Source organism: Primulina tabacum, chromosome 6, assembly GCF_025594145.1.
Source record: "Primulina tabacum isolate GXHZ01 chromosome 6, ASM2559414v2, whole genome shotgun sequence".
Lineage (NCBI taxonomy): Eukaryota > Viridiplantae > Streptophyta > Magnoliopsida > Lamiales > Gesneriaceae > Primulina > Primulina tabacum.
Window position 1 is genome coordinate 38524787 of NC_134555.1, and position 27719 is coordinate 38552505.

At 37.8% G+C, this 27719-nt stretch overlaps 2 protein-coding genes across 2 annotated transcripts; one reads left to right on the forward strand and one right to left on the reverse strand.

Annotated features, from left to right (window-relative positions):
• Window positions 1-240: 240 nt before the first annotated feature.
• Window positions 241-27138, reverse strand: LOC142549398 (uncharacterized). The gene is made up of 11 exons (XM_075658328.1): window positions 27053-27138; window positions 26673-26772; window positions 21528-21603; window positions 18130-18344; window positions 17782-17884; window positions 16993-17696; window positions 11695-11994; window positions 11498-11539; window positions 1747-1984; window positions 896-1466; window positions 241-713 (listed from the first exon to the last, which is right to left on the reverse strand). The coding sequence occupies exons 1-6, from the start codon at window positions 27068-27070 to the stop codon at window positions 17456-17458; spliced, it is 753 nt and encodes a 250-aa protein (XP_075514443.1). The 5' UTR covers window positions 27071-27138; the 3' UTR covers window positions 241-713; window positions 896-1466; window positions 1747-1984; window positions 11498-11539; window positions 11695-11994; window positions 16993-17455.
• LOC142549397 (uncharacterized) lies at window positions 22570-24639 on the forward strand. The gene is made up of 3 exons (XM_075658327.1): window positions 22570-23528; window positions 23626-24435; window positions 24515-24639. The coding sequence occupies exons 1-2, from the start codon at window positions 22580-22582 to the stop codon at window positions 23949-23951; spliced, it is 1275 nt and encodes a 424-aa protein (XP_075514442.1). The 5' UTR covers window positions 22570-22579; the 3' UTR covers window positions 23952-24435; window positions 24515-24639.
• Window positions 27139-27719: the final 581 nt, after the last annotated feature.

Sequence of the window (27719 nt, forward strand, 5' to 3'; positions counted from 1 at the left end):
TCTCACAAGAGATCTACTCTTATGTCATTATATCACTAGAACGATAGTGGTTGATGACTGCTTTAAAAGTAGCTCACGATTAACAACGTTTGTCAAACTTTTAGGAAACTATTGACATTCCTATATAACTTACAGGGCTATCTTTTGGACCAAAATAGAGTCCTCTCACTTTGCACTAAATGTTGGTGCTGGAGTTTCCGTGCGCCTCTCCATTTATATTCTTTTGAGTCCAGCGGTATATGTCCATCAGTACTAATGCACTAAAATGAAGGAAAAAAGGCCAACAAACACAGCATCTTTCCATTTGACATATAAACTACAACTATAAATAAGAAAGGTCTCTTGAAATTTTCTATAGCCCATACAATACCTTGCATTTGAATATCACACAAGCAAATATCATTTGAACTTTCCATCCAATAAAGGTTGATCAAAAGGACACAGTCCAACTTGTGATTTCTGGTTTATATGGCCGTTGCCCTGCTGTTGATTCCCCAATCCAGCTTTCCCGAAACTGTTCCATTCCAGAGAGTAGAAAGAGTCACTGCCCTTTAACCGTTGTCCGAACCAAACTTCATTAATCTCAATCGACCCACATTCGGTAACTAGGACTAATGACTTGTACGAGCTTATGGTCAAATGGGTAATCCAAGCTTTTATCACTGATTTCTGTAGCTCTAAAGAGTCTTAACTTCTATAACACTTACTGTACCCTGCAGTATGATTTAAGAAGTGAATAAACCATTGTGTAGGGTAAAACATAACACAATACCAAAAGCATCTAATGTGGTCTCGAATCGATAAATCCTTAAATCACAGAAATCTCATAATGCCACCCACAGAAACTCAAGCGAATGCCGAAAAATAAACTCAAAATATGCAGGACACATCTTACTTTTCATCAAGCTTCTTCTATTCTCCTTGATTCTGGCATGCATCGAGTCAAGCACCATAGTCCAAATTAAACATCTCGTTAGCAACTCGAGTTCCGTAGACGGAGCAGCCATATTTCCAAAATCCTCATTTAAATCCATAAGGAATCCAAGGTGATCATTAACGTTATTCAATTTAATTGCACTTCAAATATTAATTTTGTATCTGTCTTTTAATACAATTGTGCGTATGATGAATTCCTCTTTGGATGCTAAGAAATCGAGCAAGTGTATCATAGGATTTGCACCACAATATCTGTATTATAAATAGAAGAGTGCAAGCATGGAAAAAAATAAATCACATGGCTACCTATGTCAAGTCTCTCGAAGAGATAACTGGCTACATCTGAAAAGAATGTACAGGAGTGGCAAAACACTGATCTCCGGAATCTGAAAAAGGAGTTTGATTGATCCATTTGACGAAGTAGGGAATATATTAATGCTCTTCGGTTTTCATGTATATTTTGTAGATTCAAGAGCTCGAGAAGCTTGCAGTGCCATCACTGCATGGAGTTGCAGACACACCATAGCGAGCTGCATTTTAAAGCGAAAAATATGATTATATGCACTGAAGGGACAAAAAAATAAATCCAATTCAGGCAGCCACATTCAGATCAAATCCTAGAAAACTAAGCTGACCGTAGAAGAGATTGAAGGTCTAAAGAAAGCAAACAATCAAAAAACCTGATAGGGATTATGGGATGAAAATGGAACCCAGATCAGTTAAAAATACAAAAAACAAGCTTCAAGAAAATCCATTAGAACAATCAACAACATTTTTTTGTGAAATAAAAATTGTAAGGATTAACAGGACCACCTCATGATTGCACTAGTCTTTTAACTGAGCACAAAAGATAGATGGGAAGAATGAGGATATGAAACTTCAGCTTCTAGGAAAAAGTCTTTTTCGCATACCGTGTAGCATTCTTTGTCTGTCTGATTCAGCCACCTGCACTGCCCAAGTCCGAACCCACTCAAGACCTTGAGAGATCTCAATATTTCCATCAACCAGGGCAGATGCAACAAATGATGGATGTGTTAGAGTAGATGCCCTGCAAGCCAACGGTTGGCTAGGGAATTTATTGACTCAAGTGAAATAAACAATCTTTATTTTAATATAATTTAACTTTTTATGGTCTTGTTATACTTTATATGTATACCCATGCAAACAGCATAGATAAAGTCCTTGATTATGCTTTAATACAAATGAATCGTAATTCGATGTTGAAACTCATTTGTAAACACTGCATATTCTAAATTCGTTCCTAGTCGATTCAGCCGCCTAAAACATGGATAAAGGTCGCTTGAGCTCGAGACTATCATCTGTGATGTTGTGTAATGCGTTTCTTGGTAAGGGCATAGAGATGTCCAAACATACAGATGGGTAGTCATATGATGATTATACCGAACAACCCTCCCTCGGACTTTCCAAGTGGTTATCATTCATCGAGAGGATAAGTCCGTGGTTATGATTGTACACCATTAGTCCTTACACTGAGGCTTTATATGCTAGGGCTGTGCTTTGACTCGTTTACCGGCTCCAGGAGAGTCATCAGATGGCGAGGTTGGGTACAGTTGCGACACATATAGGAGCCAGTGCATTGTAGTCGGGGATTCACCGCTCACCTACGGGTGTGGATATCCTATGTGATCTGATATAATAATAGTGCATGGAATCTCTGGCCAGAGTATGAGATGTACGTTGGAGAAGGAGTTCTCCAATATACACGCGATGCCACTATTATAGTTATCACATAGTTATCGAATTAATATGCAACCCTCGATGAGCCAATGGTTGCAGATTCGATCGGGTTATATGAGATGAAGGGACCGTACTGTAAGTTAATCATAATCGACTGGTTTTTGCAGGCACTATCAGTGATACATAGGGGATCATGGGGCGATGCTACTAGACGCTCTTACCATGATCCGATGGGTGAAATCAGAAATGAGTTCTGACATTCTTGATCAAAGTGTTGATGAAAAGAATGGGGCTAACTAGGGTAAGCCCGAATAAAGGATTATGTCCTGAATCACAAAGATTTGTGAACCCACGGCTAGCTGTATCCCTGAACCATTGAGGGTTACACAAGCACTGGATCGTTTGTTCCCATTGAGAGCATAAATTCAAGGAGTTGAATTTATATTATAATATAGTAAATTCAAGGAGTTGAATTTATGATAATTAAATTTTGAGAAAATAAATTCAAGGAGTTGAATTTATAAGATAGTAAATTCAAGAAGTTGAATTTATGAAATTTGGAAAGAATAAATTCAAGGAGTTGAATTTATAAAATTTGAGGATTTAATTTATTAAGCTCAAAAGTTGAGTTTATTGAATATTAAATTTTGGAGGTAATAAATTCAAGGAGTTGAATTTATAATTTAAATATTAAATTCAAATGTTGAATTTATAAGGGATTTAAATTAAATGTAATGGGTATATGTATAATGGACTTGTAGGAGTACAAGACCAAAATACATATTATTAAGGTTCTTAATTGAACTTTAAAATATTAATTAATTAATTAACTAGTTGGGCTATAATAATTAATTGATTAAGCCCATTAAGTTTTTAATTTATTAATGGGCCCTAAGCTTGTATATATGTGTATTAGGCTTAAGGTTAATAATAATTCATTCACAATTTTGAAAAACCCTAGCCTCCCTCTCCATGGTGTTTTTCGAAAATTCCTCCATCTTTCTTCTCAAAAATCGGCCACCTCTCTTGAGAAAGAATTTTGAGCCGTCTCTCAAATATTTTTCTCCTACGCAAAAGTTCTTCTAAATTTCTAGTGCAATTTAGAAGAGGAACAAATATTCCAGTCGTGGACCGGCTGAGGAGATCGAAGAACGTTCATAAGGATTTACAACAAGAGGTACGTCCGCTAATACCGAAGTAGTTGGAACCATGTGATTTATTCACCAAAGGTATAACGATTCCAACGCCCTATATGAATGTTTATGATAAAATCATACGAGCGCCCAAAGCAAAACATATTTTGATTGTCAAAAACAACAAAATTTTTAAAACTTCCGCTGCGTTTGGACGTGTAGAAAACCAAAATCCAACAGTGGTATCAGAGCCAAGGTTTTTCTAGATCGTATGGCTTTGATATTGAATAATTTATTTCTAACCACACAAGAAAATTTTTCAGAAAATTGTAGCACCATAAAATTAACTTTTTCAAAAAAAAAAAAATTATTTTTCGGATCTGCCTGGAACTGTTCCGGGCAGACCGCTGCGCACAGGCACCGCGCGCAGCGCGCGCGCGGCGGGCTGCCGCGCTGCGCGCGCGCGGCGTGCAGAGCGTCTGCACGCAGCGCGCCCACGGCGGGCAGGCGCGCTGCGCCGATGCGCGCGCGCGGCGTGCGGAACGTCCGCACTCGGCGCACGCAGGGCGTGCACGCGCAAGGCGTGCACGCGCAGCGGCGGAGCGTCCGCACGCTGCGCGCACAGGCTGCTGTCACTGCCCGAAACAGTTCGGGCAGCGGGTGGTCAGCGAGGGCGGCTGCCCGGGAGTGTCTCGGGAACCGTTCTGGATGATGGGCTTGAATTATTTGGGCCTAGGGTGCAATTTTCTGATTTTTCAAATTTTTAAGTAAAATTGATATTTTTGAAAATTGTTTCAATTTTTATTTTTGAAATTAATTTTTGGAAAATTAATAATTTTCTTGTGAAATAAATAATTAGAATATGATTTTAATTATTTATAGTAAAAATGAATTTTACAAGAAATCAATTATTATTGATTTAATTGGAAATTAAATAAAGTAGTTTATTTAATTTATTAAATTCTTTAATAATTGTGATGGTTAGTGATAAATTATTAGATATATGATTGATCAATTAATTAAATTGTTTAATTAAATTGATGTTAATATTTGATATTAAATGCATGAAGGATGATCGAAAGCCTTGACCAATGTGTTGGGTGTATGTTAGGATATTTTACTGTTTTTATTCATTTTGTTAATATTTGATATTATTAAAGTGGACTTGGTTTATGGCCCGTTCCCATCCCATGAGATGTATCCCTTTTGTGCCATGGCTATTTAAATGTAATTATTAGAAATAGTGGGAGATCAAGACTGGAAGATGGTGTGCCCGATGAACGAGATGAAGACATGTAAAATATTGGAAGCTCTTGTAATAGTTGCATTTGCATCCCTGCATTCACCTAGGTTTTGGACCTGGATCCATGTATGGCTCACATGGATCTAAGAGTGTTGGTGATCGATCATCCTTATTTATTGTTGAATGACATATTATGATATATGCGATATATAGTAGTATGCATGTATGTATATTATTAGATAATATAGTTGCATGAATCCGGCAAACATAAAACATGGCACGCGGTTTTAAAATTAAAATGATGAGACAATTTTAAAATTAAAATCCCTCATTTTGAATAAGATTCAAAATTTATATCAAACCGAAAAAGTAAAAATTAAAAGAGTTTAATTTTTCCTTGCCTTCCATCAACCGTGGTTGCATGTTAATGCTACCCGCGGACAGTGTCTGGCTCATATTATTGGGGAGGCCTGGACGCCGGAAAGTTGTGACTTCCACCAGACATATGACGTGAATTGAGTGGAATTCTCATGACTTCGGCTCATATTATTGGGGGAACTCATGGCGACCGTCTACTACAATTCAATATTGATGGGTTGGTTTGACACGCGAAAATAAACGGCGTCATATTATTGGGACCTTATTAAACGTGAGGCAAAACACGCGGAGGTTGCATAGGGATGCAATTGGATTCTACCTTTTAGAAATTATAATTGGCTGATATTATTCGGGATTATAATTGGCTAATTGGACTCTACGTGCCCACTAAGAAAATACGATTTCCCTTTTACATCAGAGGGTGGTGGAAATGTCAAAATAGTGGGAGGGAGATTTATAAAATAAAAATCCATATTTTATATCTTAAAATTATTTTAAAATAACCAGCAACCATTATTCTGTTTCCATATCAGTATATTTTCGATTTCGTCACGTATTTCATTTTTGTTATTAACAAGCTAGCCGAATCTAATTTTCAAGACTGGTTGGGAAATTGTTCTGAATTCGGAGAAAATGACATACACACTAATGTCAGTCCTGTTGAATTGACAAAGCATGCAAGATGGTAGGACCATAGTAGCAAGCTAAAGTGTAACATTCTCGCTTCTATGTCAAATGAACTGTAGGGACAATTTGAGAAAATGTTGAATGATGCTGACATTCGAATACACATGCAAGAGTTGCATGGTACATGAAACTCGTACATTGATGCACACCATTTTTAAAAGCTTATGACTACATGCATGCAAGATGGGGCTATGGCCCATGAGCATGGTGTACGTATGACTGTGCTTATTGAGAATGTGGTGGGCCTGGAATATTTGATTCCTAACGAGTTAATTGATAACATCAATTTGTTGTCTTTCTCTTCCTCATTTGATGGGATTATGGTGAACTTCAAGTTTAATAAGATATTTGATAGCCTTGAAGAGCTAGTCAATATGCTTATGACTTATGAGATCACCATAAAATAAGAAAAATTGTTGTTTTTATGGGTCTTTCGTCGGACGAAAAATGACCCACAAGGTAAGGGAAAGAAATGTTCTGCCCCTCATAAGAAAAACAATCTCAATAAGAGGCAAACTCTGAAAGACACTTAAAAGGCCTACAAAGCCCGATAAGTTAGAACATATTTATTTCAATGCATGAAGTCCGGACATAAGAAATTATATGTGCCAAAAATGTTCTGGAAATGATAAGTGAATGTCCAAGTAAACATGATTTCAACAACAAACAAAAGAAAGTTAGATGATCCAAATCCCACACAAATATGGCACGCTAGACTATGTCACATTTCCCAAAGAAGGATGCACAAACTAGTGGGAGAAGGCATGTTTGAATTGTCAAACATAAATTCTCTACTTACTTGTGAGTTCTGTCTAAAAGGAAAAATGATCAAGACTCCATTCGATGGAAACGTGGAACGTGCACATGGTCTATTGGATTTGATCCACACAGACATTTGTGGCCCGCTAAGTGTTAGCACAAAATATGGGCAATCCTACTTCATTACCTTTACTGATGACCATTCGAGGTATGAGTATGTTTATTTGATAAAACACAAATCTGAAGCATTTGAAAGGTTCAAACAATTCAGATCTGAAGTAGAAAAACAGCTAGAAAGGAGTATTAAGACACTTCGATCTGATCGAGATGGTGAATACTTAAGTGCTGAATTTTTGGGTTATCTAAAAGAGAATGAGATTCTATCACGGTGGACTCCACCAGCAGCACCACAGTTGAATGGTGTTTCTGAACGTCGTAAGCGAACCTTGTTGGACATGGTTCGATCGATGATGGAATTCACTGAATTGCCTACATCGTTTTGGGGCTTTGCGCTTGAAACCGCAGCAATGTTGTTGAATAATGTCCATATTAAAGCAGTGGATAAAACACCATATAAGATATGGATGGGAAAAAATCCCAAATATTCTTACGAGAGAATATGTGGATGTCCTGCTTATGTGAAGCAGACAGTGGGAGACAAATTGGATAGTAGATCCACTTTGTGCTACTTTGTACGATATCCAAAGATTTCTGTTGGATATTATTTCTATCATCCCAATGAAGCAAAATATTTGTTTCAAGAAATGCCACCTTTTTGGAAGAGGAATTTCTATTAGATAGAAAAGGCAAGATGATAGAACTTGAAGAAATTCAAGATACTCCCTCAACTATAGAAGTTGAAGCCATTTCCCAAGAACCAGTAGTTGAAGTACAAGCTCCTAGAAGGTCTGATAGGGTTATTAGACCACCTGCAAGATTTCTTCATGAACAAGGTCATGATGAGCCTTGTGTTGGATGTGATCCAATGAACTTTAAAGAAGTAATATCTGATACTGATTCAACCAAATGGCTTGAAGCCATGCAGTCAAAAATGGACTCTATGTATTCAAACCAAGTCTGGACATTAGTGGATCCACCTGAGGGAATCGTTCCCACAGGATGCAAATGGATCTACAAAAGAAAGCTTAGGGCGGATGGGAAAGTAGTGACCTTCAAAGTAAGACTGCTTGCAAAAGATTATACTCAAAGGCAAGGAGTTGACTATGAGAAAATTTTTTCACCAGTTGCTATGTTTAAGTCCATTAGAATACTACTAGCCATAGCAACATAATATGACTATGAGATATGACAAATGGATGTAAAGACTGCATTCCTCAATGGAGACATCGAAGAGGAAATTGATATGTCTCAACCTGAGGGATACACATCAGTGGGAAGTGAGCATAATGTATGCAAACTTCAGAAATCAATATATGGTCTCAAGCAGGCATCAAGGAGTTGGAACCTCAGATTTGATAGCACTATCAAAGAGTTTGGTTTTGCTAAGAATCCTGAGGAACCGTGTGTGTACGAGAAAGTTAGTGGGAGTGCAGTGACATTCCTAGTACTTTATGTTGATGATATCCTGCTCATTGGGAATGATGTAGGATTACTGCCATCAACTAAAATATGGTTAGCCAGTAAATTCTCCATGAAAGACATGGGTGAAGCATCCTACGTATTGGGAATACAAATCTATAGAGATAGATCAAAGAGGATGCTCGGACTCACCCAAGCCACTTATATCGATACCATTCTAAAGCAATTCTCTATGGAAGAGTCCAAGAGAGGATACTTATCAATGTGTCATGGTGTTACTCTATCTAAAACTTTGTGTCCCAAAACTGATGAAGAGATAGAGATGATGACACGTATTTCATATGCGTCAGCCATTGGTAGTATCATGTATGGTGTGATATAGACACGTCTTGACATTGCTTATGCTTTGAGTGTTACAAGCAGATATCAGGCGAACCCTGATCCACTACATTGGAAGGCCGTGAAAGATATTCTTAAGTACTTGAGAAGGACTAAGAACTTGTTCATGGTCTATGGGGGTGGAGAATTAAAATTGGAAGGCTACACTGATTCTAGCTTCCAATGTTACGTAGATGATTCGAAATCGACCTCTGGCTTTGTATTCATGCTTAATGGTGCGGCTGTCTCTTGGAAAGGTTCCAAGAAAGACACCGTTGCGGATTCCACTACTGAAGCTGAATACATTGTTGCATCTGATGCAACAAAAGAGGTAGTTTGGATGAGGAATTTTGTCCAAGAGTTGGATGTTATTCCTAATGGAGTTGATCCAGTCCCGTTGTACTGGGACAACACTGGTGCCATTGCGCAAGCAAAGGAACCAATGTCTCATCAGCGATCCAAACATGTACTGAGGAAGTTCCACATCATACGGGAGATTGTAGGAAGATGAGACATATCAGTCGAAAGAGTCCCCTCTGCAGATAATGTTGCTGATCCACTAACAAAGCCCTTGCCAGGACCATTGTTTGAGAAGCATCGCGAAGCAATGAGATTGGGTAGTTGGCTCTAGGGCAAGTGGGAGATTGTTAGAGTAGATGCCCTGCAAGCCAACGGTTGGCTAGGGAATTTATTGACTCAAGTGAAATAAACAATCTTTATTTTAATATAATTTAATTTTTTATGGTCTTGTTATACTTTATCTGTATACCCATGCAAACAGCATAGATAAAGTCCTTGTTTATGCTTTAATACAAATGAATCGTAATTCGATGTTGAAACTCATTTGTAAACACTGCATATTCTAAATTCGTTCCTAGTCGATTCAGCCGCCTAAAACATGGATAAAGGTCGCTTGAGCTCGAGACTAGCATCTGTGATGTTGTGTAATGCGTTTCTTGGTAAGGGCATAGAGATGTCCAAACATATAGATGGGTAGTCATATAATGATTATACCGAACAACCCTCCCTCGGACTTTCCAAGTGGTTATCATTCATTGAGAGGATAAGTCCGTGGTTATGATTGTACACCATTAGTCCTTACACTGAGGCTTTATATGCTAGGGCTGTGCTTTGACTCGTTTACCGGCTCCAGGAGAGTCATCAGGTGGCGAGGTTGGGTACAGTTGCGACACATATAGGAGCCAGTGCATTGTAGTCGGGGATTCACCGCTCACATACGGGTGTGGATATCCTATGTGATCTGATGTAATAATAGTGCATGGAATCTCTGGCCAGAGTATGAGATGTACGTTGGAGAAGGAGTTCTCCAATAGTACACGCGATGCCACTATTATAGTTATCACATAGTTATCGAATTAATATGCAACCCTCGATGAGCCAATGGTTGCAGATTCGATCGGGTTATATGAGATGAAGGGACCGTACTGTACGTTAATCATAATCGACTGGTTTTTGCAGGCACTATAAGTGATACCTAGGGGATAATGGGGCGATGCTACTAGACACTCTTACCATGATCCGATGGGTGCAATCAGAAATGAGTTCTGACATTCTTGATCAAAGTGTTGATGAAAAGAATGTGGCTAACTAGGGTAAGCCCGAATAAAGGATTATGTCCTGAATCACAAAGAGTTGTGAACCCACGGCTAACTGTATCCCTGAACCATTGAGAGTTACACAAACACTGGATCGTTTGTTCCCGTTGAGAGAATAAATTCAAGGAGTTGAATTTATATTATGATATAGTAAATTCAAGGAGTTGAATTTATGATAATTAAATTTTGAGAAAATAAATTCAAGGAGTTGAATTTATAAGATAGTAAATTCAAGAAATTGAATTTATTAAATTTGGAGAATAAATTCAAGGAGTTGAATTTATAAAATTTGAGGATTTAATTTATCAAGCTCAAAAGTTGAGTTTATTGAATATTAAATTTTGGAGGTAATAAATTCAAGGAGTTGAATTTATAATTTAAATATTGAATTTATAAGGGATTTAAATTAAATGTAATGGGTATATGTATAATGGACTTGTAGGAGTACAAGACCAACATACATATTATTAAGGTTCTTAATTGAACTTTAAAATATTAATTAATTAATTAACTAGTTGGGCTATAATAATTAATTGATTAAGCCCATTAAGTTTTTAATTTATTAATGGGCCCTAAGCTTATATATATGTGTATTAGGCTTAAGGTTAAGAATAATTCATTCACAATTTTGAAAAACCCTAGCCTCCCTCTCTATGGTGTTTTTCGAAAATTCCTCCATCTTTCTTCTCAAAAATCGGCCACCTCTCTTGAGAAAGAATTTTGAGCCGTCTCTCAAATATTTTTCTCCTACGCAAAAGTTCTTCTAAATTTCTAGTGCAATTTAGAAGAGGAACAAATATTCCAGTCGTGGACCGGATTAGGAGATCGAAGAACGTTCATAAGGATTTACAACAAGAGCTACGTCCGCTAATACCGGAGTAGTTGGAGCCATGTGATTTATTCACCAAAGGTATAACGATTCCAACGCCCTATGAATGTTTATGATAAAATCATACGAGCGCCCAAAGCAAAACATATTTTGATTGTCAAAAAATCAAAATTTTTAAACTTCCGCTGCGTTTGGGCGTGTAGAAAAACCAAGATCCAACAGGATGCAGGGCCAACAATACACACGAAGCAGTAAAAAGACAGATCTCCTTACATACGATTCTGCATGATGTGATACCCACCTGTTTAAAGTAAGCCAGAGGTCTGAATCATAAGCATCCACCCTGAAAATTGTCGATTTAAATAATTTGATAAAAAATGAAATTGCCAAATTCTTTTAAAAATAATAATAACAGTGTGGAAAAATTTCCACCCAAATAAACACAAGTTAATTGGTAGTCAAACGGCCATACTCATGGCATTTGTTAAATGTCAATACCTGGATCGTAACATATCCAAGAGAGGGGATGCCAAAACAGAAGCTTTTGGATGCGTTGCTGCACACTTCATACATACACCAAGCATATGGATGAATTTCCCCAAGACAATAAAATCCCTCCCCAATAAATCGATACCGTGCCTCTTTTTGTCAAACCCCTGCATAGCTGGAAGCACAATTGTAGCTGCATATTGTGGAAACCTGTTATGCGCAAGCTCTGTCTGGTTATCTTGAACTGCTGATCGAAGGCTCCAGCGGCGTGTCTTCCCTCTCTTGATCTGATGATGCTCTAACCAGCTTCTTGTTGGGAAATTACCCCGAAGCGATGCCGACCACGAAGATAATATAGTACCCAAATTGCGGAATAAAATAATCAATCAACAAGAACACAACGATTTACGTGGTTCACCCAAAATAGACTACGTCCACGGAGCTACTGTAGATCTTTTATAACAGGAGAAATAATACAACAAGTGTATACAACAATACACTAAATATCTCACACTCCCAACCCGAGTATAACCGAGAAAAAATATTTTCTCTAACTCACACAAGAGATACTCACAACTCTTTGTTTTCTAAAGCTTAAAAGCTTATGAATGGGATGATTAAACAATACGGAGGACGCACTTATTTATAGGTGCAATCCTCCGTATGAACAAAAGAAAATTTTTTCCTTTTCTGCTGGCCACCAATAGAGTTTTCAAATTTGACACGTTTAGTAATAAATACATTGGCCCCACTCACCTAACATTTCTCCCACTTGAAGACTTGATTTCAATCATGTCTTCACATCACGAGTGCAGCAGCTCATATCTTCTTTTTCATACTTGCAGTCCGACTGAAGTTGAACACAACTTCAGTTTGTCAATGGTTACCGTCTTTGTAAGCATATCAGCTGGATTTTTACTTCCAGGAATCTTCTCCAGCATCAAGACTCCATCTTCCAGCACTGATCTGATGAAATGGTACCTAACCTGTATATGCTTTGTCCTAGAATGATAAACAGGATTTTTTGCTAAATGAATAGCACTCTGACTGTCACAGTGTAACGTGCTATTTTCAATCTTCTGACCCAATTCTTCCAGAAAGGATCTCAACCATATCATCTCCTTGCTAGCTTCTGTAACTGCAACATACTCAGCCTCAGTAGTCGAAAGTGCAACAATCTTTTGCAGCTTAGACACCTAGCTTACAACTGTACCACCTAATGTGAACACATATCCAGTAGTACTTTTCCTGCCATCCAGGTCACCACCCATATCGGCATCGACAAAACCCTGTAAGCCCAATTTTGACCTCCTGAAGCATAAAAAACAACTAGCAGTACCTTTCAAATACCTGAGAATCCACTTAACTGCTTCCCAGTGTTGCTTTCCTGGATTACTCATAAACCTGCTCACGACTCCCACTGCATGTGCTATGTCTGGTCTTGTACACACCATTGCATACATGAGGCTTCTGACAGCAGAAGCATAAGGAACTTTATTCATATAAGCCTGCTCCTGCTCTGTCGATGGTGATTGTGCTTTGGTTAGTTTGAAATGACTAGCCAAAGGAGTACTCACATGTTTAGCATCATCCATGTTAAATCTGCTAACCACCTTTTTCACGTACTCTTCTTGAGACAACTTCAAGAATCCATTCACCCGGTCTCTTAAGATCCTCATTCCAAGGATTTGCTTTGCAGCACCCAAATCCTTCATGGCAAATTCCTTTGATAAATCTTTTTTCAGTTTATCAATTTCTTCCAGACAAGCTCCAGCTATCAGCATATCATCTACATATAGAAGTAGTATGATATAAGAACCGTCAAACTTTTTCACATAACAGCAGTGATCAGCTTGACACCTTAGGAAACCATTTTCACTCATGAATCCATCAAACTTCTTGTACCACTGTCTTGGAGCTTGTTTGAGACCGTACAAGCTCTTCTGAAGTTTGCACACCATTCTCTCTTTTCCCCGTACTTCAAAGCCCTGTGGCTGCTTCATATAAATTTCTTCATCTAGGTCACCGTGAAGAAACGCAGTCTTTACATCCAACTGCTCCAAATGTAAGTCTTCCTTCGCCACTAGTCCAAGTACTGTCCTGATAGTGGTTAATTTAACCACCGGAGAGAAAATTTCGGTGTAATCAATTCCTTCCCGTTGTTGGAAGCCTTTTACAACAAGTCTTGCCTTGTACCGCTTGCTACCATCATACTCTTCTTTTAACCGGTACACCCACTTGTTATGTAATGCCTTTTTGCCTTGTGGAAGTTCTGTCAACTCCCACGTCTGATTGGATGACAGTGAATCCATCTCATCCTCCATGGCCAACTTCCACTTGGTTGAATCATCATTTTGCATTGCCTCTTCATAGGTCTCCGGTTCACCTTTGTCTGTCAGCAAAATATAGTGAAGTGCAGGGGAGTATCTCTCAGGTGGTCTGATGGTTCTCAAAGATCTCCTGAGTGCAATCACCGGAGTTTGTGGGTCATCGTCTTGTGCAGTTTCTTCTTCATCTTCCTGATTACTGGTTTTCAATTCATTCACAGGAATATATGTCAATGGCACTTCATCAGTCTTCTTGATTTCAGGACATTCATCTCCAGCTCCAATGTCTGACTTGTCCTTGTACAGAAGTTGCTCATTAAATATTACATCCCTGCTCCGAATGATCTTCCGATTTTGGTCATCCCAGAAACGATAACCAAACTCATTATCTCCATAACCAATAAAGAAGCACTTCTTTGATTTCGGATCAAGTTTTGTTCTGCTTGCTGAATCAATATGAATATAGGATAGACATCCAAACACTTTCAAGAAAGAAAGGTTTACTTCTTTGCCGCTCCATACCTCTTCTGGTATTCTGCAGTCAAGCGGTATCGAAGGTCCTCTGTTGATCAGATATGCTGCAGTGTTAACAGCATCAGCCCAGAATGATTTTGGCAATCCAGAATGCAATCTCATGCTCCTTGCCCGTTCATTCAAGGTCCTGTTCATCCTTTCAGCTACACCATTCTGTTGAGGTGTACCAGGAATGGTTTTCTCCATCTTGATCCCGTTCTGTGCACAATATTTCTTGAACTCATCATCTTCATATTCCCCACCATTATCAGACCGTAAGCACTTCACCTTCAAGTTGGTCTCATTTTCCACCATAGCTTTCCACCTTTTAAAGGTCTCGTAAACATCAGATTTATTTTTCAGAAAATAAACCCAAACTTTTCTACTCGAATCGTCAATGAATGTGACATAGTATCTCGAGCCTCCAAGGGATGTCACAGGAGATGGTCCCCATACATCAGTATGAACCAGCTCCAACTTTGCTGCTTTCGGTTCTCTACCGTCTTTTGAAAAGCTCACCTTCTTCTGTTTTCCAAAGATACAGCTTTCACATAGTTGGTGTTCAACAGTCTTTAATTCTGGTAGCTTTCCTTTTGACACCAACATCTTCATTCCCTTCTCACTCATATGTCCAAGTCTATAATGCCATAGACTTGAATTGGCTCCAGCATCCACAGCTGCTAGTGTGTCTCTGCAACTGGAAGTCATATACAGTGTTCCAGTTTTCTTTCCTCGAGCAACAATCATGGCTCCTTTGTTCACTTTCCAGGAACCATCACCGAAAGTCACATTGTGGCCTTCATCATCGAGCTGTCCCACCGAGATCAGATTGCGTGTCAATTTTGGTACATGTCTGACTTTGTTGATTTTCCAGACAGATCCATTTGACATCTTCATTCGTACATCACCCATACCAACAATTTCCAAGGGTTTTCCATCAGCCAGGAAAAATTTTCCGTAATCTCCAGCGATGTAATTATCAAATACATCGCGATCACCAGTGGTATGAAACGAAGCTCCCGAGTCCATAATCCAAGAATCAACAGAGCTTTCCATGGATAATAGAAGAGCATCATGTACTTCCTCAGTGACAGCATTTGCATTATTCTTCGTTGATCTGCAGTTCTTTTTCAGGTGACCAGTCTCACCACAGCTCCAGCACTTCATATTCTTTTCAAAGATGTTTTTGTCTTTTCCATTTCTTGATTTGGATCTACCGCGCCATCGGTTGGAACTCCTTTCACCACTCCTGCCTCTTCCTCTGTTATCAAGATTTAGAGCAGATCTCGATGATGTTGCTTCACCCGAGTCTTTCCTGCGAACTTCTTCAACAAGGATTTGATCTCTAACATCATTGAGTTGTAGTTTCCCTTTTCCAACAGAGTTGCTAACCGCTGCCCACATCGGTTCCCAAATGTCTGGTAAAGACGCCAGAAGAATAAGTGCCCGAATCTCATCATCAAATTTGATGTCCACTGATGTCAGCTGGGAGACAATCGTGTTGAATTCATTTATGTGTTTTGCCACCGAAGCACCTTCTCCCATCTTCAAGTTGAATAACTTTTTCATGAGATGTACTTTATTATTTGCCGATGGCTTTTCGTACATGTCCGACAAAATGGACATCATCTCCTCTGTGGTTTTGGCCTCCGCCACGTTATGCGCCACGTTCTTTGTTAGGGTCAATCGTATGACACCTAAAACCTGTCGGTCAAGGAGCTCCCAGTCATCATCCTCCATCTTTTCCGGTTTCTTTCCTGATAGAGGTTGATGCAGCTTCTTACTGTACAGATAATCTCTTATCTGTAACCGCCAGAACGAAAAATCTGTTCCATCGAACTTGTTGATACCCGGTCCCGATCCATCATCTCCGGCCATCACTTCTCTAGCCTTAGCAAAAAATCTAAAAAAAATCTTTTCTGATGTGCAAGATCAGACAAAGCTGCAACCACAGAGCATACTCAGAATTTTTAAGAATTTTTACAACAAGGCTCTGATACCAGTTGTTGGGAAATTACCCCGAAGCGATGCCGACCACGAAGATAATATAGTACCCAAATTGCGGAATAAAATAATCAATCAACAAGAACACAACGATTTACGTGGTTCACCCAAAATATGCTATGTCCACGGAGCTACTGCAGATCTTTTATAACAGGAGAAATATTACAACAAGTGTATACAACAATACACTAAATATCTCACACTCCCAACCCGAGTATAACCGAGAAAAAATATTTTCTCTAACTCACACAAGAGATACTCACAACTCTTTGTTTTCTAAAGCTTAAAAGCTTATGAATGGGATGATTAAACAATACGGAGGACGCACTTATTTATAGGTGCAATCCTCCGTATGAACAAAAGAAAATTTTTTCCTTTTCTGCTGGCCACCAATAGAGTTTTCAAATTTGACACGTTTAGTAATAAATAGATTGGCCCCACTCACCTAACACTTCTCAGCAACACTAGGGGCCTTCTCAACCTGCATATGGGTAAAAATTCTTCATTAAGGAATGTGCTTATGGAGCACTTCACAATTAACCCCATAAATAATTAGATATGATACTTGGAATAATACACATCAGACTTCTCCAAATAATAGACCAGTTCTTGGTGCATCGGGGGGTGAACATATCCTTGAACTTACACCCTCTGCATCATCTGATTTTCTTAGTGTTACGATCACATCAGCCAACTGCGAGAACTTTCTTGTCAAATCAGCGTCATCATCTGTTAAGTCATATGGTTTCAACGAGTCACTTGAGGTACCAGAATCCTCACTTCCGTTGTTCACTGTCATCTACGTCAAAGGCTGAATCATTATTTTAAGTCGCCGGATCAATAACTTAATCAGGGTCAACTAAATTAAATTGGACTCTGTTCTTTATAGCTATTGAGTTTTTATTGATTCCATTATCTTCATTCTTTTAAATTTCTTTTACAGGGATCATAGCACGAGGAGTTTCTCTATCAAAATTTTCATTCACTTCGAGCACTATTGCAGTCGGAGGCCCTTTGATTGGGGTTGCTTTCCCAAACTCCCAATCTATTGTCTCTTCCCAGCAACAATCGTCAGGATCAAGAGTATTTTTGGGGCCTCTGACCTTAGAAAAGACAAAAGCAATACTGCTCGCCATTTTACGAACCAAATTCTCAGGGCTCTCCAGCCTACCTGTCAGCAACATGAATTTTAGTAGGATCACAATAGGTCACCCATTGACAAGCATTCCGATTGAAAGAAAAGACCCAAAACCTACAACTGATCCCCCGTAGAATTGTTGGCAGTGCATCCTTTGTAGCATCCAGATCTTCTTTACCCATCTTCTCCAGGCAAAGGCCTAAAGCAGCAGTTACATCTGTATCTCATGTTAAAGGAAATAATATGAACAATGTCACGACAGGAAATAAAAAGTACACTCTTTAACATCGTTTAGAAGAAAATGTTACTGAAGCATGTGCAATTCAATCATCAACTATCAAAGTGGGTCTTGAACTGAAGATAGAGTGGCCGATTCTATGAAGAAGTCAGATTTTTTACAAATTGCAGACTCCACAACGATCACCCTTTTGGTTAGTAGTCAATAATAGATTACAAGGATACAGACTTGTCGCTCAATTGGAGCTGATTGCACAAACCCACTTTTTGACCATGCTGCCACAAGATGCTGCACTGTCTCTGAGAGAACCCGAGTATTAAGAGATTTTATTGATAAAACATTATCAGGGGCACATTCAAATACAGCGAAGTGAAGAATCCATCCTAAGCAACAGGTAGGAAGCACTTTCCAAAATAAGAACTTCTCTTGAAAAGCAACCCTGAGAGCAGCAAAAGGTAGAAATATCATCACACCTTCGTGGATAAGCAGGAATCACGAGTCACTGGAAAAATGAAAACTATCTACAACGAAATTTTAATATTGAGCTGCATGATTGATGTTAAAGCATGCCCTTTCACATTCACCATGATCAGCTCAAAACAAGAGAAAGCAAACTTGTTTCTCATTGCATGATGTCCAAATTTCATTCAGGTTTTGTAAGAGTAATGTTAACACATATTAGTAATTTATCCTTCCCTGGTTCCTTGAAGTCAGTATATACCGTGACAAATCATGGGAGAAAGACAGAAACTGTAGTCCTGAAAACCAGTACACGTGCGTGATTTAATTTGTTAACTTATTTATTTAATTTAAAATGAGTTAAATGATTCATGTTGATGCTAAATGTTCATATGTTTATTTTCATGCAAATTAAAATGTTTTCTCGAGTTTTAGCTTTTCAGGAGAATATTCGATGCGAGATGAGACCGGAGACGATGTAGGTGATTTAATAAAATATTATATTTTTATTTTAAGCCAAGAAAATTTGTTTTTTAAATGATTTATGAATTTTAGCATTTTAAAATTCAATTTAAATTATTAGACGATTTAAAATTTGGGGATTTAATCCTTAAATTGGGTGTAAAATATTTTATAATGAATTTTATGCCTTAATTAATGTATTTAATTAGTATTTAAGTTAAAATCTATGTTGCATGGATACGGGTACGAGTATCGTATCGAATACGGCTACGCGTCAAATTTTGAAAATATTAGACACGATACGGCTAGGATACGACAATCATTAAAATATATATAAATATTATATATATTTATATTTATATAAATTTAGTATTGAAAAGTAAAAATTATAGAAATGAAATGAAAGAGACGGACAAATCAATTTAGGGATTTAAAAGCCCAGCCAAATTTATTTTAAATTATTTTTCTTTAGTCCCTTGAAATTTTAATTTTTTTTAATTAACCCCTAAAACTTTTAAATATTTGCAATTTTGCTCAAACGTATCCGAAAAACGTATCCATGTCGTATCCATGGCGTGTCTTCGCCGTGTCCAAAACGTATCCGGCTAGTCAACCATAAACAAAGTCAACGATACGGATTTTGAGGTATCCGAAACGCGTATCCGCGTGTCGTATACGTATCCGTGTTGTATCCGTATCCGATACTTCAAAAAAAAAATTTAAGGTATCCGTGCTACATAGGTTAAAATAGCATTTTTAAGTACTCCTTTTGACTATTTTCGAAATTTGAAAATTTAATATTGAAAATTTGGTACTTAATTATTTTATCAAATTTTTGAGTAGGTTTAAATAATTAGATTAGTACCTGAAATCACAAAAGAGACCGTTAAAAGGGGGCCGGGAGGGTGTCTCGGCGTAACCCTTTCTGACGCTCAAGTCAAAGACTGAGTATATAATGAGAGAGCATCCAAGCTTGGTGAACGGTACGGTTTAAGATTTCTTATGTTTATGAACTATTTGGTCAAGTTTAAGTATAGTTTTGATGTTAAGAATTTCGATTTGTGATTTAGGGTATTGTTGATTTTAGATAATGTGTAGTTATATTGTAGCGTCGTTACGATTAAATTCATAATAATTTGTATGTTGAGCCAATTGGTATGAGGCCAATCGGAGTAGTTAGATAAGACATAGAGGTGCAACTTTCATGTTGAGAGTGTTGCCAAATTATGAGGAGAGTTGACGTTACGATTCGATTTTTAGTTGTAAAGGATATTGTTGGCTACAGAGGAGAATGCACCCGCGCCAGGAAAGCTACCGCACCCACGGTGTTTGGGCAGTAGGTCTATGAGTCTATCGCACCCGCGGTCCATTATGCAGCGCACCCGCGGTCGTTTTCTTCGGATTTTCGGAAGTGGTACAGACTACCTAGCGCACCCGCGGTGGAAGAGTTAGCGCACCTGCGGTGCGTGAACAGTAAAGTCGTGTTTTGGAGTTTTAAGTGATATAATACAAGGGTTTGGCTCATTTCTCTCATTCTTTCCTCATTTTCTCGGTTCTTCAGCTCAAGGGAGAGCTAGGGTTCTTAATTCTTTCTTTGGTTCCTTTGATTCAAGCTCCTAGTTGGATTATTGAAGTGAGAACAAGATCATTTTGGGTTCAAGGAGCTAAGGTAATCTTATGGTTTTAGATATTCTTGGATTATGGTGTTGGGGGAAATCATGGAATGTTAGATTGTGTTGGTTTTATGGGTTTTATGGTTTGGTTATTTGATTATTAAGTTGTTGATGGTTCAATACATAGTTTATTGTTGTAGGATTTGTACCAAGAGATTAGAATCAAGCTTTCCATTGATTGTAAGTGGAATTCATTTCTTGTGCTCACATGAATTATATGTATTGTATTTCAATGGTTTTAATATGGTATTCCCTTTCACTTGATTCATGTTATGTATGGATACACTTTGTTGTATATTAGAGGCTTTCATATGTCTCAATTATATATAAAGGGAATGCAAGAGAAAAGAGTATTCAAAGTGTTTGTTTTAATGTCCAAGAGAGAGTTCAAATGATTTATTGGATTGATAAATAGATAGTCAGAGATTGCATGCAATTAGTTTATCAACGACCATAGGCTTATATCCCAGCAGAGTAATCGATTTATATCGATGGGATATAGGTACAGAAACAGAGATACTGTTTAGATATCAATCCATCAGAGGAAAGAGAAATACCATCGTTATGTTCATGTTATACTATGTTATTCATGTTTTAAGAGTTAGATGGTATTTAATAATTTCAAAGCCATGTTTTGCAGAGTATGATATGTATACATTGTTATGTAAGAGTTTCACTTGCTGAGTTTTATACTCATTCCAGTTATTTCATGTGATGCAGATAAGAGTGACGAGCCAGGACGTTGATTGGAGCCGAGGTCATATGCATACAAGAGATGGAAGGAAGAAAGATATTTTGTTAACATTTTGACATGATCAAAAATGATATTTTGTATTTTGATACAACACTTTATTGATCATGTATATACTTTTGATTGTATATATTTTGAAAATGTATTCATGTCAAGTAATTTTTAAATCCTTCTTTCCTATAAGTAAATTTTTTTTTTTTAAATTCCGCTGTTATTTTATGAAATCAGTCGAGGGCGTTACATCAATATAGTGAATGAATGAATTGGACGCTCAAACCTGGTATTTATAGGATCGAACTTTGGCCGGATGGGCCGGGGATCCAAAATCTGGATTAGGCCTAATCTTGATGAGCCTATTCATGGGGTATCATACGACAAAAATTGTCGTTCAGCCCTTCTAAACAAACAACTAGAAAAATTATGATTTACGTGTCACATATCAACGTTGTGAAACATATTAACCCATTAAAATTAAAAGCCCTATGCAGCACGGTATAAAGCCAAATTGTAGGACCGAGTGCTTACCGCTTTACCAAAAGCTATAGCTGCTGGTAATGGTGCAACCACAGTTGTTAATAGCGCTTGTAGCGCTCGCTATCGCGTGTAGCGAGGCGTAGCGACGCCCGGTTGCTACAGGGGGCTATGCGCAAGCCACTTTCAAATAGCGAGCGCTATCGGCGCTATTTCTGTATGGCTATAGCGAGTAAATAGCGCGCTATGTTGAAGAAAAGCTTGGGCAGTTTTTCCACCCAAATTTCGGCCCATTTTCCACCCAATTTTCGGCCCAATTTTCCACCCAATTTGCAGCCCAATTTTCGGCCCATTCAGCACACCCTAACAAGCAGAAACAACGCGTATCTTCTCCCCTTCTCCACTTCTACAAGCATCAACAACACGCTCAAGAAATCTTCCCTTGCACCGCCGACCGCCGGACGTCTGGCCGCCAACCGCCGACCGCCGGACTTCAGGCCACCGCTTGCATCCCCCCACTTCGGTAATAATCTGCTCTTCTCTTTTCTTTTCTTTTTTCCTTTTTTTCTGGTTTTTGATTTTTTTTGGACATTTGATTACTGCCATTTGTTTATTGCCATTTGGACATTCGGTAATATGTTACTGCTCTTATATGTTACTGCCATTTGATTTTTTTGAACATTTGATTACTGTCCAAAATGACATTCGGTAATATGTTACTGCCATTTGATTTTTTTGGACATTGATTACTGCCATTTGATTTTTTTGGACATTTGGACATTTGATTATTGCCATTTGCTTATTGGATTTTCTCAATGTATAATCAATTTTTTTTTTCTTAATTTCAGAGTTTATAAGATGGAAAACCTACAAGAAGAATTGAGAAAAAAAGATATTGGATGGAACTATGGGAGGATGGTTAATCCAGACAAGATTTCTGATGGAATATTATGCAACTTTTGCCAAAAAGTTACAAAAGGTGGGATAACAAGGCTCAAACAACATCTTGCGGGAGGATTTAAAAATACAAAACTTTGTCCAAAAGCCCCGACATGTGTTAAGCAAGAAATGAAAAATCACTTTGAAGAAAAGTTGGCCCAAAAAACTGTCATGGATTCCATGCCTCACTTTGATAATGTTTTTGATATAGAAGAGCAAGGAGATGATATTGATCCACATGGGGATCTATCTTCTCATGGAAAGCGGTCGGCAACTATTTCTTCCTCGGGCAACTCGTCAATGTTAATGCCCAAAAAACTACGGTCGTTGGGTCCTATAAATGCTTTCTTTAAGCTAGACGCAAAGAATCAAGGTGGTAAAGCACCCCAATTTAATGAAGTTCAGAAAAAGTTGAGGTATGATGCAGTTCAAAAATTTGCAAGGTGGATGTATGATGTAGGGATCGCATTCAATGCGGTCAAATATGACAGCTTGAAGCCAATGATCGAAGCTATTGGACAATATGGTCCTGGGATGAAACCACCTAGTTACCATGAGGTGAGAGAACCACTTTTAAAGGAGGAGATCAACCATACAAAGCTGATTTTGAAACAAAATGAAGAGGAGATGGCAAAGAATGGTTGTACTTTGATGGCTGATGGGTGGAGAGATAGAAAGGGGAGATCACTTATCAATTTCTTGGTGAATACCCCAAAAGGCAGCATGTTTATTGAATCAGTTGATGCATCTAGCTACTCTCACACGGGTGAGAAGATGTTTGAGTTGCTTGACAAGTTTGTGCAAAAAGTTGGGGTGAATAATATTGTTCAAGTGGTCACCGACAGTGCATCAAATAATGTTTATGCGGGTTAGAAAATCTAATATACTAAGTTATAACGTCTTTGAACTTTCGTTGATTAGTTTCATTTTCATTAACTATCATTTTATTCTCTTGTTCTTTACAGGAAAGAAGTTGATGGATAAATATCCAAACTTGTATTGGGCCCCGTGTGCAGCACATTGTTTGGATTTGATGTTTGAGGACATATTCAAAATGCCAGATTTGAAGAGGGCACTTGAGCGGGCAATTAATGTTAACGGATATATTTCCAACCGAACTATGGTGTTGAACATGATGAGAGAGTTCACCGGCCAAAGAGACCTTATCAGGCCCGCTAAAACTCGTTTTGCCACCGCTTTCTTGACTATAAGAAGCTTTCAGCAGCATAAGCAACATTTGAGAAAGATGTTTACTTCAGAAAATTGGAGTAAAAGCAAATTTGCGAAGTAATAGACTGGTAAGCAAGCACATAAAATTATTTTGATGCCTTCATTTTGGAATTCTATCATTTATGCTATGAAAGTTGGTGGCCCATTATTGGAGGTACTTCGGTTGGTGGATGGGGAGAAGAAGCCTGCCATGGGTTATATATACGAGGCAATGGATAGGGCTAAGGAGAAAATAGCAAAAGCCTTTGGTAATAACGAAAATAGGTACAAAGAGGTTTTTGAGATAATCGACAATAGGTGGCAGTTGCAACTCCATCAAGATTTGCATGCGGCGGGTTATTTCTTGAACCCTCAGTTCTTTTACTCAAATTCTGATATAGAACAAGATGAGGAAGTAGTTACGGGGTTGTACAATGCAATCAGTAGATTGACTTTTGATGGTGAGACGGAGAGGAAAATACATACAGAGTTGTTAAAATACAAACAAGCCGAAGGTCTTTTTGGGAAGGAAGTTGCAATCCAAATGAGAAAGGTTGTATCACCAGGTATGAAAATTAAGTTTTTCCTTATTTTTTTGAAATAAATTCAATGAGAAATATTAATATAACTATTGTTATTAACTAGCTGCATGGTGGAACTCATATGGAGCTTCGACACCAAAGTTGCAAAAACTTGCCCAAAAGATACTCAGTCTCACTTGTAGCTCCTCTGGTTGCGAGCGCAATTGGAGTTTGTTTAAACATGTAAGTTTTTATAATATTACAATTTTTATTTTCTATTACTGTGAAGTTTTAAGAATTTGTTCTCGTGCCACGTGCCTTGATAAACATATATAAATAAATGCAGCTCCATTCCAAGAAAAAGGAATAGATTGGAGCAAAAACGACTGAATGATTTGGTGTTCATCAAATACAACAGAGCTCTGAGGCGTAGATACGATAGCCGTGATACCATCGATCCTATCATATTGACTGAAGTGGATGATGGCAATGAATGGTTGCTAGGGAGACTGGAGGATGAAGAGCCTGACTTTGTTCATGATGGTGATGATTTGACTTGGCAAGATGTTGCAGATGTTGTTGGAGTAGATAAAGCTCCTTATACATTGAGGAAATCCAAAGGAGCCTCGAAGGCGACCCCTACATCTACAGGAAGTTCGAAGGCGGCCACATCTAAGTCTAGAGGGAAAAGGCCAATAGAATCATCTACCACACATAATTTTATAGATGATGATGAATTTGAATTTGATGAAAAAATGAAGAAGAGAATGACGCCGAACGTTATGCAATTTCAAATGAAGAAGATGGTCTCGATCTTGATGAAGAAGATGAAGATGAATTTTAAATTATGTTTTTCTAGTTTTAGAATTGAGGTTTTATATGCTTTGAACTTATATATTTGTTATTTAAGAATGAAAGATTGAATTGATGTTAGCATATGCTATATATTATATATTTATATGTTTGTGGCGCTTTACTTTCAAATAGCCCTCGCTACGCGCTTCGCTATGCGCTATAGCCACGTGCAACCTCTGCGCTACGGGGCGCTACGCGCGATTGACGACTATGGGTGCAACTCAAATCTTTTAAACCGCACAGCAGCTCAAGTACCACGGTTCGATCGCTCTACCAAGCAAGGACAATTATTGCACCCAACAATCTCCCTCCCAATAATTGCACTCCTTGCAATCAATGGGAATCGAACCCGTGACCTTGGCTCTGATACCAATTGTAAGACCGAGCGCTTGCCGCTTTACCAAAAGCTATAGCTGGTGGTAATGGCGCAACTCATATATTTTAAACAGTACAGCAGCTCAAGCACCACGGTTCGATCGCTCTACCAAACAAGGACAATTATTGCATCCAACACAAATCCAATAAGAAATGCTCAATTGAGCATAGAAACTAGGTAAATTAACTAAATCGGCGGCCCAAGATCCACATAAGATCAATGATGGAATTTGGATCATAATCACTCAATTTATGAACCATCCAAATATAATTGCTCAAGTGAGTGAGTATATCAACCACACACACCACATAAAGACACTATATAAATACCAAAACAATCCAATCTTAATCCATAATTTCCTCAATCAACAAAAAGAAATTTGTCAGGATAACTCAATTAATAGACAGAATCCAGTAGAAATCTGCAAAAAAAAAAATTAATGACTTCAATACTTGTAAGTATGGATTAGAGTCATATAAAATAGAACGAAGTTCTTGTAAAACTTGTTTGACGATTTTAAGCTACGATAAGCAACTAAAGCCACATCATAGCAAAATGAAGTATAACAGAAATCTAGAAGAGAGATAATGCATGCTCAGTGGGTTAAATTTCCATTTTCCAGTCAGAAAATTGGAAATTATTCGAGCATCGAAGCATGAGCATCATATTAAATGTACAAGTAAAACAGAACTATCCTTCTGCGTTGGAAATGAAAAGCCTTGTCGTAATAGCCGTGCAAGAAAAATTTTTAGTATGCATGCAACATGTTTCTAAAACAATGAAAATTTTCCAATTATTTCGTATAACTGGTAAAATCATACGCCTGCATGCTGTCAATTGCCAAATACATGAAAGCAAATTCATATCTAAATTTATTCATCTATTCATACAACCATGAATATAAAGAAACAAAAAAGCAGCACAATAGCAGGGCTCGGAATGAGTAGTAAAATGAAAGCAAAATGTCATAACAAAGCCAAGAAAAGTATTACAGAGCAAACCAACCCCTTAAAATCAAAATAATTATCAAGGATTAAAAAAAAAAACTTACCATACAACAAAAATCTGGCAAATGCTCGAAATGCGGAGCCCTTTAAGAAAATATTCCACCATACAATTCTCTCATCTTCACTGGGAAACTCCACAGCCAACTGGCCAAAAAGTTCCAAAACAAATCAAAATGGTTTCTTTTCAGATTTTCTCAAAACTCCCCACAACTAAATTAGGCAAATTTACATATATGAACGGTCCTCGTCTCGAAATTTCTCATCAAGACTACCTACACATCCAAAATACAAAAAAATTAGCTAAATAACCATACTATATACTGCTAATATGCAATGGAATCAAACAAATTTGGCCAAAGTTTGAAATCAGATAAATTGGACATGCATTTAACAAAAAGCAAGGCGGCAGCATTAAGGAGGAAACCTGAAAATGAATTGGCATCAAGAGGAAAGAGGGAAGTGGCGAGAGGATAAACTTCGACTATACAGCTTCGACTATACTCTCGTGGATATCGGTAGGTCTCTTGTGACCATTTCTGACGAATTTTTATCTATGAGACGATTTAACACTACCCATATTCACAATAAATAGTAATAATCTTAGTATAAAAAATAATATTTTTTTATGGTTGACCCAAATAAAATATATGGCTCACAAAATATGATCTGTGAGACCGACTAGTAATAATCTTAGTATAAAAAATAATATTTTTTTATGGTTGACCTAAATAAAATATATGGCTCACAAAATATGATCTGTGAGACCGTCTCACACAAATTTTTTCTTTCAGCCAAATTTACACGCGCTTTCTGGGCTTTATGAATTTCTTCCTACTCTGATAATTTTTCTATATTTCTTTCCACCTTAGAAATCCGAGTACAGTTGTCTTTGAAATTATTCGACTTCATAAGTTAATTCAATATCAAAAGCTCACTAACAATTTCAGTAGTTAAGGGTCATGAAATTTACCTTGGTCTACCCACTTTTTATTGGCGAAAGAAAAATCACTAAGTCGAAATGTATGTTCCTTATCCTTGTCGACGATCGGTGTTTCAAATTTGATAGAAGACTGCTGTTTGTCTGGATTAGC

What these genes read in the sequence shown, in the direction of transcription:
- LOC142549398 (XM_075658328.1), bottom strand. An exon ending in TTCGATCCTATAAATACCAG is followed by an intron (nt 18,345 to 21,527) that starts GTTTGAGCGTCC and finishes TGCTGCTCTCAG; the next exon opens with GGTTGCTTTTCAAGAGAAGT. An exon ending in TCCAATTGAGCGACAAGTCT is followed by an intron (nt 17,885 to 18,129) that starts GTATCCTTGTAA and finishes CATGAGATACAG; the next exon opens with ATGTAACTGCTGCTTTAGGC.
- LOC142549397 (XM_075658327.1), top strand. Translation starts at nt 22,580, where the DNA reads ATGGAAAACCTACAAGAAGAATTGAGAAAAAAAGATATTGGATGGAAC. An exon ending in ATCAAATAATGTTTATGCGG is followed by an intron (nt 23,529 to 23,625) that starts GTTAGAAAATCT and finishes TGTTCTTTACAG; the next exon opens with GAAAGAAGTTGATGGATAAA.